The sequence below is a fragment of the Phacochoerus africanus genome, chromosome 3, assembly GCF_016906955.1.
Source record: "Phacochoerus africanus isolate WHEZ1 chromosome 3, ROS_Pafr_v1, whole genome shotgun sequence".
NCBI lineage: Eukaryota > Metazoa > Chordata > Mammalia > Artiodactyla > Suidae > Phacochoerus > Phacochoerus africanus.
The window spans coordinates 192,072,388-192,084,931 of record NC_062546.1 but is presented as its reverse complement, the minus strand read 5'-3'; the positions used below and the strand labels follow the sequence as shown (position 1 = coordinate 192,084,931).

At 39.9% G+C, this 12,544-nt stretch overlaps 1 protein-coding gene across 11 annotated transcripts in view; it reads left to right on the top strand.

The window, feature by feature from the left end:
• DOCK10 (dedicator of cytokinesis 10) overlaps positions 1-12,544 on the top strand; it is a 276,033-nt gene that overhangs the window by 162,906 nt on the left and 100,583 nt on the right. For 10 of the 11 annotated variants that reach the window (XM_047773650.1, XM_047773649.1, XM_047773646.1 and 7 more), the window contains exons 8-11: positions 4,470-4,653; positions 6,098-6,183; positions 6,457-6,540; positions 6,646-6,801. In XM_047773650.1, coding sequence (XP_047629606.1) covers positions 4,470-4,653; positions 6,098-6,183; positions 6,457-6,540; positions 6,646-6,801 — 510 coding nt within the window. The remainder of the gene's footprint in view (positions 1-4,469; positions 4,654-6,097; positions 6,184-6,456; positions 6,541-6,645; positions 6,802-12,544) is intronic. The other variant, XM_047773656.1, reaches the window with a different exon arrangement.

Genomic DNA, 12,544 nt, shown 5'->3' with positions numbered 1-12,544 from the left:
GAATCAATACAGGGGCACTTGGATGTGTAGATGCAAAATAGAGTCCTTTCCAGTCACTCAAGCCTGGTCTATTTCTGGATGGTTTATCTGTTAAAATCTGGAATTTCTCCAGAAAGTCATAATGCTGAACTTTAAAAAGAAAGAATTAATTAAGTGTTGCTGAGCACTCCACTGGAAGTGAAAGATAATTGCTTTTTAACACAGATGCCAACCTTCCATATGGGAAGGGCAATAAGGATTTTAATGGAGGGTGGAGGTAGTTTTATATTGTTGGTCACAGAGGAGGCTCTTTGGCTTTAGAAATACGAAGTAATACTTTTGCAATAGGTTAAAGATCAGTAACTCCATTTTGTAGAGGTGGACTGAAAAACTTAAATATTTTCTTTTCCATTTGTACTTCTGAACTTGCTCTTGCAGGAGTTCCCCTGGTGGCTCAGTGATAATGAAACTGATGAGTTTCCATTAGGACACAGGTTTGATCCCTGGCCACTCTCTGTGGGTCAAGGATCCAGCAATTGCCATGAGCTGTGGTGTAGGTCACAGATGCAGCTTGGACCTGGCATTGCTGTGGCTGTGGTGTAGGCTGGCAGCTGCAGCTCAGATTCGACCCCTAGCCTGGAAACTTCCATATGCCATGGGTGTGGAACTAAAAAGACCAAAAAAAGAAAAAAGAAAAAACAAAACTTGCTCTAGCAAATGTGTCATCGTCTTTCAAGAAGTTGTAGCCCTTGTTGTGCATTCAGTTTGCCAAGATACAAATTATTGTATCATTTCTTCTCCCAAGAAGAATGTAAGTGTTGAACGCACAGGGTTAGTTGGTACTCTAACCTGACCTTCCGCTACAGAGCCCTCTTCTCCATCACCTCTCAGACTGTGGTTCAATCACTGCTTAAGTGGTGCCTTGGAAGGAGAACGTCTTCTGTGGGAAAATATAAGCTCGGGTTTGTACAGGTCGATGGTGAATTTTTACTATTTGGGAGCTTTGTGTAAGTTACTCAAGCTCTTTGATTTCTGGTTTCTCATCTGTAAAACTAAAATACATGTGCTAACATGTGAAAAGGATCTGGGACATAGTGTGTCCTCAGCCACCCTTTACTGGTCTTTCCTCTAATTACAAAGGTCACAACTTTGAGACATAAACATCCCATTGTGGGAAAGCCCTCTTAGAAAATATCGATTCACCTTCCTGAAGTATCTACTGAAACATGCTAATTTATCCATTTCTTTATTCGTTCATCCAATAAACTCACTTAGTGTTTATGACATGCTTGAGCATTGGGAATTCTCTGCTGATGTCATAACCAGAGAGGGACATAGGCTATTATAAAAGTGTTACACAGTGTCTCAAGAGCCATAATGGAGGTATAAATGGCACTTTGAATGGAATGTTCTAGGAACATAGAGCAATGATAAGCTCTTCTGGGTTGGATGGGAGATGCATAGAACAAAACGAGCATATATATGTAGGAATGCCCAAGGTAGATTTTGCACATTAAAGCACAATTGAATAATCCTACTTGATTTTACAATAGGTAGCCATTCGAATATCTGGGAACATGTATTATATATTTTAAAGAGTGCGTACTCTATCCCTTTGTTTTTATTTCTCTTTATGAAGAACTTGTTACCCTTTGTAGAGGGAAGAAGCTTTAGCTTCTTGAGATCACTTTGGGAAGTTAGACGTCTTTGTGCTTTGTCACCTCATATCTGCCTGTTCTTACATATTTGCTTACAGCTCTTTCTGATTTGTAAGTTTTTGCATCTGGAAAGAGGATTCTGAATGAGGTAGTGCAAGATTAGTCATTGTTCTAGCAAGCTCTCCGGCACAAAATGTGCCTGGAGATGAAACATGTACACACAGAAGCAAAAAGCAAATGAATAATAGGATGAGTCAGACCTATTTTGTCAAGAATCGCTGTCAGTTTCCCTTGAATAAAACAGAAAAGAGGAACAAAAGACTTTGCCTCAGAAAGTGCTACCAACCATCCGGCTATTCTTAGGGCGTTCAAGTTCATAACAGTCTTTAGTGAGCAGACCATTTTAGTTCACTTCCTCAGGCCAGATCTATATCATTGTATCTTCATAAGAATAATCCTTGGAATTCTTAGAAATATATTTCAAGGGAAACTTCAATTCGAGAGAAATCCTGACCCAAATTTCTAAGAGACTTTAGGTAACATTTATGATTTGAAATTTCCTGGACCTTAGTAAAATAAAAACCTAACAGTAGTTTTCCACTTTTGTGTGATATCATCAAACAATACTAGATCTGTTTTATACCCCTCATTCTCAATCTGAAGAGTAAGGATCTCATCTTCTTGTTCTACTCTTATTTGTATTTACTTATCTTAAATGTATAGGTTTTGCTTTATTACAGTTGTGAGTGTCCTAAAAGTTTTAGAATAGTGTAAGAGTTACATACGTGTTATCAGAGTTATCTGGAGGTGAATTAAAGGTGGAATTTCTTCCATAATTCTTACAACCCACCCCAGGTTGTAGAATATATATGTATATTTGCTTTTTAGGGCCACACCCCATGGCATATGGAAGTTCCCAGGCAAGGGGTCCAGTCGGAGCTGTAGCTGCCAGCCTACACCACAGCAGTGCAGGATCCAAGCCACATCTGTGACCTACACCACAGCTCATGGAAACACCAGATCTTTAACCTACTGAGCAAGGCCAGGGATCGAACCCACATCCTCACAGATGCTCGTCAGGTTCATTAACTGCTGAGCCATGAAGGGGACGCCCACACTTATATTTCTGATCTCCTGGCAGAAATATATAAAACTGCCGTAATAATTTGCTTTCGTGTTCCCTCTACTTTACATATGCCTCTCCAATCTTTAAACAGCTCACTCTTTTTCACGGATTTCACCTTCCGTGAAAGTCCAGTCTAAAGTAGCTACTTATCACACGAGCCCATTCTAATTTGTTGGTGTACTCCTTCCATCATTCATTCATGCCTAAGAATAGCATCCTGCATTGTCCCATTCATAAAATATGACTGCTTTGAACTTATTGTTGTTGAACCCTTCTGTGTGACGGCCCTGTTGCAGGGCAGAGTGGTGACCCAGCCTTTGTGGAGGCAGCCATGAGGGAGAACTGGGATGGTCACATCAATAAGTGCAGGTGATAAGCATATGCTCCTAAACTCTTTGAAGTGCCCTGGAGGACACTTCAAAGGAGGACAAGGACCTTGTCTTAAGTGGAGAACTGGGGAAGGCTCCCCGAGCAAATGCAATTTCAGTTCCGATTTGAAGAGTGAATACAAGCCACCTTAGCGCAGGAGGGGAAACGCCATGCTGTGTACGTGAACGCACGGGTGCCCCTTGGGGTCAAGGGGTTGTTTCAGGCCCTTGTGGCAGAAACAGAACCTGTGATTGGAGCAGATACAGGGACCTAGAATAAAGCCCGGTCACGAAATGCAAATTTGAGGTGTCCAGTTAGAAAAGTCTGGGGGTAGATGGAGAGGCCAGAGCCAGAGAAAGGAATTGGGGGTCCTTGGCCTATGGATGCCGTTTAAAGCCATTGGACCAGAAGAGACAGAAAGGAGTCTAAGGCAGAGCTGAGGTTAGCATTTCACGTCACCAGGATAAGGAAGAGCCAGGAGGGGTGAAAACTAGTAGCCGTTAGGAGGAAAGAAAACCAGAAGGAAGTGTAGTCATGGAAACTAGAGATGGAGGGATTTCAAGATGGAGGAGGTGGCCACCGTGTTAATTCTGCAGAAAAGTCAAGGAAGACAAGAAAGTGAAGCCCCTTGGGGAGTAGGCAACGTAGTTTGCAGGTGCCTTTGGCAAGCGCTGCCTCTGGAATGTAATGGTGTCAAAAACCCAACTGGAAAAAGTTGTGAACTTCAGAACACAGGGTGAAAAAGGGAAGGCAGCAACTCAAAGCAACCATTTGAGGAAGCTTCAAATACATTCACCCATGTGCCTGAAGATGAAAAATTTTCAGCCAACATGCGCATCCAGTCCATGAAAACTTGAGATATCGCTTCATACAGAAAGGCTTGAAAGAAACCAAACAAAATGATTCTTATCCATCTACACTTTTGTTCTGTTTTGGAAGATCTTCTTTTTTTTTTTTTTGTCTTTTGTCTTTGTTGTTGTTGTTGCTATTTCTTGGGCCGCTCCCCCGGCATATGGAGGTTCCCAGGCTAGGGGTTGAATCGGAGCTGTAGCCACCGGCCTACGCCAGAGCCACAGCAACGCGGGATCCGAGCCGCGTCTGCAACCTACACCACAGCTCACGGCAACGCCGGATCATTAACCCACTGAGCAAGGGCAGGGACCGAACCCGCAACCTCATGGTTCCTAGTTGGATTCATTAACCACTGCGCCACGACGGGAACTCCTGGAAGATCTTCTTTATGTTCCTTGTATGGAAAGATCCCATACAAAAAAAAAAAAAGTCGCTCACTATCTAAGAGTTAGTATCTGATGTTTTTCTTTCTTTTTATGCTACAGAATAACAGACTGAGAAAATATGCCTTTGAATTGAAAATGAATGACCTGACCTATTTCGTGTTGGCGGCTGAAACGGAGTCGGATATGGATGAATGGATTCACACCCTCAACCGCATCCTGCAGATCAGTCCTGAGGGGCCCCCGCAGGGCAGGAGGAGCACAGAGCTCGCAGACCTGGGGCTGGGTGAGGGCTCGCACCCACCTCCCTTTCTTTGCCAAGTGTGACCTGTGCCTTCAGTTCCTTTCTGCTGCTGCTAACTGTGGTAGCCCTTGGGTCTAGCTCATTCAACTCTGAGCAACCAGCTCCAGGAAATCACCTCTAAATCTTTACTGAATAGTGAGGGTCACCACACAGAGGTATGATTTTGGGTTGACTGGCAATGATTTAAGGCTGACACCCAGCAATAAATCATTTGTCAGCAATATCAAAAATGTACCCATGTCCGATGGGATGTTAGAGGGGAGATTCTGGGAGTTCCCACTGTGGCTCAGCAAGTTAAGAACCTGACACAGTGTCCGCGAGGGTGCGGGTTCATTCCCTGGCCTCACTTAGTCAGTTAAGGATCTGGCACTGCCGCAGGCTGTGGCATAGGTTGCAGATGCGCTTGGATCCTGCACTGCTATGGCTGTGGTATAGGCCTCAGCTGCAGCTCCAATTTGAGCCCTAGCCTTGGAACGTCCATATGCCACAGGTGCAACTATTTAAAAAAAAAAAAAAAAAAGAGGGACAATTCTGTTTTATAGCCTTTCAATAAATTTAATTAATGAACATTATATTCAGTAAAGGCACATAGGCATCACTTCCTTTTGGCTGAAAGGCATCTTTCACGTATGATTTGACCCCCCACTGAGATCAGCCTAGTTCTGAAAGTTGTGCATGGTGTTAGAGATTTTTGTAAGATAAAAAAAAATTCTTTTGCCCATCCTCATTCTTTCCGAAGAGTCTCGTCCATCCTATGCAAGGAGAAGGGAGCAAAAGGAAGGAAAGAAAGGGGTGAAAAGAAGGGGAGAAAACAGTTCTATAGTCACATGGATGACAAGTTCACCTTCAGAGTCAGGGGGACACTATGTTAAGACATTTTGCGTAGCACCATGGTGCATAAAAGCAAAGAGTCTTTAACACAACTGTTGTATGCCACAGTACGTGTTTTACACTCATGATTTACTTAAGGATAATCAACAAGAATATTAATGTTTACAGTCTTAAAGGATTTAAATAATGATGCTAGAGTATAGGTTTTAAATTGATGGCCTGAGAGTCAAAATTAGTAATATATATAGCGTGTGTGTGTGTGTGCGCGCGCGCGCATGTGTGTGTGTAAGAAAACTTGAGAATGCATTGATGAAGTAAGCCAAGACAACCCCAAGTATAAATGTGTTATTGTAAGGGTCCTGAATTCTTATGTGTACAGGAGTGTCATGGATAGACTCTCAAAATGACCATCAGGACATCTGATTTCCAGGCCCAGCTCTTTCAACAATCCGTCACAAAGAAGGCATCTATCTGCTCACCAGTATCCACCCCTCATGGCTCTTGCGTCTAACCCAGTTTTGATAAGTCACAGGCTAGAGATATGTGTGGTTCATGTGGATTATTTAATAACCTGGTCTTGGTGTATCTTTTTAAGATTCCCTGGATAACTCCATAACTTGTGAATGCACACCAGAGGAAACAGATTCTTCAGAGAATAGCCTTCACCCTGACTTCACAAAAGTAATAAAGCTCACATTTTACTGTGCAAATAAATTTGAATTACTGATTGTTTATTGCTTTCATGGGAAGGCTGTAAATGCTTTTTCTGAGATTTAGATTAGAAAGCATCACAGCCAAAAAATAGAAGCATGTTTCTATAAGATTTGATGAGTATTAATGGATGGTATTGAAGTAGTAATAATACTAAGGGCTACTGCTTGGCCATATGGATGGAGCTTAGTTGAAAGTATGTGGCTGTTTAGATACCAAGAGCTAACACAGCTTTCTCTGTAGTACCTCACAGAAACTGAAGAGTCTGTCAAAACAACACGAAACATAGAGAGGCTAAATTTGTTTTCGCTGGATCCAGACATAGACGTAAGTTGGAATTCTCTCTAAGCAGACATGAACTTGATTTGAACTATGGTGGTTTGTAATTTAGAATTTCTTTCCTTACAATGGATGTTTGCAAAAATTTTTCAGAGTTTGAAACTTCAGAAAAAGGATCTTTTAGAACCCGACTTTGTGATCAAACCTTTTGAAGAAAAAGCTGCCAAGAGAATCATGATCATTTGTAAAGCTCTCAACTTGAATCTTCAGGGATGTGTTACAGAGAATGAAAATGATCCCATTACAAATGTAAGTTTCTCTTCTGTTACATCCTGTAACGATCAGCCAATATCACACCACCCTGGTTAAAATCTTTTCTTTTTTTAAATATTTCAGTGAATTTTATTATATTTATAGTTGTACAACCATTATTACAACCTAATTTTAGAACATTTCCATCCCAAACCCCTAGTCCACCCCTCTCTCCCCTGCCCCAAACTGTCCCCTTTGGTGACCATAGATTTTTCAAAGTCTGTGAGTCTGTTTCTGTTCTGCAAGTAAGTTCATTTGTATCCATCCTCCTTAAAATCTTTTCTGTTCCTGATGATTCCAGGCACTGAGTTCACACTCTCTAGTGTACCAGGGAGATTAACAACATTTTTCCCCACGACAAAAATGCCCAGGTTCTGAAGTGGCATTGTCAATAGACTGCCTTAAAATTTCCCTTTTAACTTAAAGAGGAAGCATCAAAGGGACTAGACTGTGGTGATCTTTACCTCTTTCCATTAAATCAGCTCTGTGGTTCAATCTCTAGTGATCTCATTTGTATCTTCTTGATGGAGCATGAGATGGCTTTTAAATCAACACTTTTTATTTCAATATTTATATGTTCATTTTTAATGTCTGTTAGAGAATATTTATAATGAACAAATCAACCCTGTGCTTTTACAGCTATTACTGCTCAAGACAAGGCTAAATAGTCAATTGAGTAAAATAATATTAGATACATATTAAATAAGTGATATGTGTAAATGGTAGGGGGAAAAAGGTGCTTCACTGATATTTGAGAAACATCACTGTCCTCACTAAATCAATGCAAGATTCTTCTTCCTACTACTGGGCTTTCTGCAGGGTTCTTTCTTAGTATTCTAGGGGATGGTTCTATACGAACTGTAAATGTATGTGTTGGGACATTTTGTGATCATAAACATGATTAAAGGTTCAACTATAAAGAAGAAAATAAAAATCAATCATAATCCTGCCATCAAAAATCATAATTAATTTATTGACATGTTCCCTTTCATCCTTTATTAATACATTTTTTCCTAAGTCCTAAAAAATCATCCCCCAATTGTCACCTTTCATCTTACGGAAGAAAACTTATGTCCAGATCCACGATACAGGCCGCATTTGCTTTTAGAAGGTAGAAACAGCATGAAATTTCCTCTCCACACTGCACGCATACAATCCCATGCACACTTCTATTGCTGATGTAGTGAAACCAGCCTTGTTGATTTGGCGGTGAGTGGCTGGCAGAATGGATGAACTCTTAGAAGGACTACCCACCTACTGCCCTTGGGTTTTCAGGCACCCCACTGATTCTCCAAGACCCTTCCTGGTATAGTAGCCGGACAACCGTACACACTATGGACCTCAGATTTCATAAGGAAAATCAATTAGCATGTACTTGACTTTCCCACTTACAGGTTGTACCTTGGCGGGACAATCTGTAAGTGGCTTACCCTCCTCATCTCCTCTTCTGTAAGGAGGGAAGATAATAACAGTAACAATTTCAAATAGCCATTGTGAATGTTAAATGAGGTACTGTACAGAAAGTACTTAGATGGTGCTTGGTGCAGAGTAAGCATTCATTAAAGATTAAACTCGTATTCTAATATATGGGAATTGCTTTGACATGTGCAGATATGATGCATGCAAGATATTGAACCATTCAGTGTTAGATGTGAAATTCTTGTTGATAACGCAAGCTAAAATTGCAACGGATTGCTGGTGAGGGAAGATGCCTCAAAATGAAGCTTCCCCATATTTTATGACTGACTCTGCACTAGGTATGTGAGTAAGAGTGAAAGTTGAAGTCAAGTTTATTCACTCTCCAGCAAGTACTTATTCAGTGAACCTACCGGAGCCAGACATGCTCTGAGTCATGGGGAAACAGCAAGGAATGAGATGAGCAAGGTCCCTGGCCTTCTGAAAATTAGAGTCTTTTTGAAAAGGACAGCTAGTAAATAAGAAAACAAATAAATTAACAAGATAATTGCACATTATGCCAGGTTCTTTCAAATACATCAATACAGAGAGATGTGATACAGAGGAGCTGGGGGGAGGGCTCTTTTAGGTGGGGTGGCCCTGGAGGCCTCTCTGAGTAGGTGACATATGAAGAAAGAACAAAGGTTGAGAAGAATAAAAAGTCAGGTCAGGGCAAAAGATTCCAGGTAGAAGGTAAGTTTGGGCAAGTTTCTAGGAATTGAAAGGAGACAGAGAGGGGAAGGGCAGACCGGGATGAGGTGGGAGAAATAGTGCAAGGTAGACTTGGGCAGGATCTTCAGAGCTGTAGTGAAGAGTTTGGATTTATCCTATGTGTGAGCGGAAGCTATTCAAGCACTTACCGCAGTTCAAAAGGGTATGATCTAGTTTGTGTTTTTAAAACATCCCATCAGAAGAATGGGTTGGAGGAAACACGAGTTGACCAGGGAAAGCAGTTAGCAATCTGTAACCCCAGTTCATGACATGGCTTGCACCAGGGCTGGCAAGGAAGAAGGAGAGAAATGGATGGGGTGGGGGAGTTGTCAATCTTTTTTGTTATTAAAGTTCAGTTAATTGACAGTGTTTCTTCAGTTTCTGTCGTACAGCAAGGTGACCCAGCCATACACAGTTCCCTGTGCTGTGCAGGAGGACCCCACTCCCCATCCCTTCCAAATGTAACAGTTTGCATCCGCCAACCCCAAAGGCCCCATCCACCCACTCTGTCTCCACTGACAAGCACAAGTCAGCTCTCCATGTCCATGATCTGTTTCTGTTTGATAGATAGGATCACTTTTGCCATATTTTAGATTCCACATATAAGTGATATCATGTGGTATTTTTCTCTTTCTGAGATGTCCCTTAGTATGAGAAGATCTAGTTGTATCCATGTTGCTGCAAATGGCATTATTTTGTCCCTTTTTATGGCTGAGTAGTATTCCACTGTGTACAGGTACCACATATTCTTAATCCCTTCGCCTGTTGATGGACATGTAGGTTGTTTCCATGTCATGGCTATCGTGAATAGTGCTGCAGTGAACATAGGGGTGCATGTGTCTTTTTCAAGGAACGTTTTGTCCAGATATGTGCCCAAGAACGAGATTGATGGGTCATGTTGTAGTTCTATGTGTAGATTTAGGTCTTCTGCCCATTTTTTGATTGGCTTGTTTGTTTTTTTGTTGTTGACTTGTCTGAGTTGTTTGTATATTTTTGAGATTAGGCCTTTGTCTGTTGCATCATTGGCAAAGATTTTCTCCCCTTCTGTGGGTTGTCTTTTCACTTTTGTTTAATAGTTTCCTTTGCTGTGCAAAAGCTTTTAATGCGGTTGATGGATGTTTGGTCAATTGAACTGAGAGGTCTTTCAGGTACATTTTTGTATATACAGGATAAGGGAAAGGGAAATCTCAAGGATGAGTCCCTAGTTTTTGCTTTGAACACTTCTATGCAGGGGTGCCATTCCTAAAAGGAAGAAGAGCAGATTTGAGGAATACAGACCCAAAAGCACATTATGGACATGCTAAGCTTAATAGGCCTATTAGGCATCCACATAGAGATGTCCCTTGGGCAGGTTTAAATACAAGTTCGGAACTCAAGGGAATGGCATGAGTAGAGAGAGAAATTCGGAAGTCTAGTCCAGGCATTGATCTGGGGGGAGTCGTGTAGGAATTTTTATATATGTAATTTAATGGGTGAATAGAGAAGTGACCAATGACTAAGAGGGAGTTGTCATTGATGTAGAGGTAAAGCAGGACAGAGTGGGTCGTGGTGCCAAAAGAGAAAGGGTCAGCTGTGCAGAATGGCGCTGAGAAGCTGAGTAACATGAATCCAGAGAGGAGCACGGTAGATGTGGCCACACAGAGAATGTCATTGACTGTTGCAGGAGAAATTTTCATAGAGTTAGAAGTATTAACACACTTTAATTTGGGATTTAAAAAAAATAACACTAGAAACTTGGCTCTTGAAACTATTAGGAAATATCAGGAAAATTTAACCTAAGTCACAATGTCACTTAAGCATTTTATTAAATAAAAAGAAATGCTTTTATTGACCCGGTAACACCTATACGTGTGATTTAAAAAATCAAAATTTAGAAATGGAAACTCAAAGATAATGGGCTTTTCTTTCCAGTGCCAGAGGCATCTGACCTCTTCCACTTGGATGCCTGTCTTTATCCTAAAGTCCATATTCAGAAACTAAATGTTTGTATTTGGGCCAATCTTGTCAAGCAAGAGAACATATCCAAGATGAAAGAGCAGGTTTCGTGAGCCCTCGTATGTCTGTTAGGCCAGAGCGATAAGTCAATTTTGAATACTCTGTATGTCATTATTTCTATTTTGCAGTTGATATAAATGTTTAAAAAGTAGGAAAACATTTTAATAATCATTTCATTGTGCTTATAAACAATAATTTTAAAAAGCAAATCTGCCTCACCTTAACAGCAATTTTTACATAGTTTTTCATATAGCAGTAATAGCATTGTTTTAAAAAAATCTTTATATGTTTAGTGAGTGACTCTTTTATTAATGTCACTATTTTTAAACTCCTTGTTTTTAATTCAATGAACATGCTTTTCAATTAATTGAAATATTTCTGAAGTTGCTGAAGAGCCAACAACAATGCAATAGCATTTAATGAATGAGCTTCCAAAAAGACTCCCTAAAAGAACTTTTTCATGATGCGGAAACAATATTTGACAGCATGTAATTTTTCAGTCAGTCAATTGAAAACCACATTCAGGCTCATGGTTTTATACTATAAAATATGTCTTTGAAAATAGAAATTGATTCCAAAAAGCTGAATGAATAAAGCTGCTTCAGAGCTACATTTAAGATTTCATGTTCTTGATTTTGCTTTTTAAAGTACAGAATTCTGAACATAAGAAACCTATGAGTTAATTTGGTAGGCTTTGAAGGTGCTTTATTAAACAAATCTTTATCGAAAAGCCAGTGATATAAAAAGTAAGATGTGGCGTTTAAGTTGAAAATGTAGATTGGAGGAAATAAGTGAATCACCACATGAGCTTTAATATCTGATGGATTATTGAATTAGGTGGTTTATTGCCATTCACAAAGCAGAAAGGAAAATCAAAATGCAGCAATTCACCAAAAAAAAAAATGATTTTTTTTCCTTTGACTTTCGGTTCCTACCTGAGTTATTTTGTGTTTTTCAACTCCTGGAAGACTACCACTACCACATACCAAGAGTTTTTCTAAGCTAAATTAAATTGGTAAACTATAACACTTCTACTGTTTCATTGTTTTATTTTTTAAAAGGATTTATTGAATTTTATTTTACATGTTGAATTCTAACAATAAGAGAGCTGGAAAGTATTGCTAAGATTAAAGAGTTAAACTAATACTGCTGTTATAAGCCAGTCATGTTCTTGCAGTTCAAAGAACACAAGATATGTATTAAACATTCAGCAAAATCCACAGCATGAGTGAGTCTGTACAAGGCTGAACTTGGTCACAGTGTGGTTTTCGTGTATAATCTGCTTGTCTGCAGAATACTGATGGATGACAGCCATCAATCCAAAATTAAGTAGCATAAACAGAAGTAAAAACTTTTTGTGAGTGTATTCAGCTTAAGGAGCCTGTAGTTAATCACATATGTATGTGTTTACATGTATATCCAGGTATATAATTATTCTTATGTGTTTGCATGTACATGTGTCTATGTATATAATGATATATACATACATTTATTTCAGTCCTTGTTTTATTTAATTTCTGTTGCATTTGATTTTTTTTCACTGAAAATTCTTTCTTTCTTGAATGTTCTTCAGTTTCTG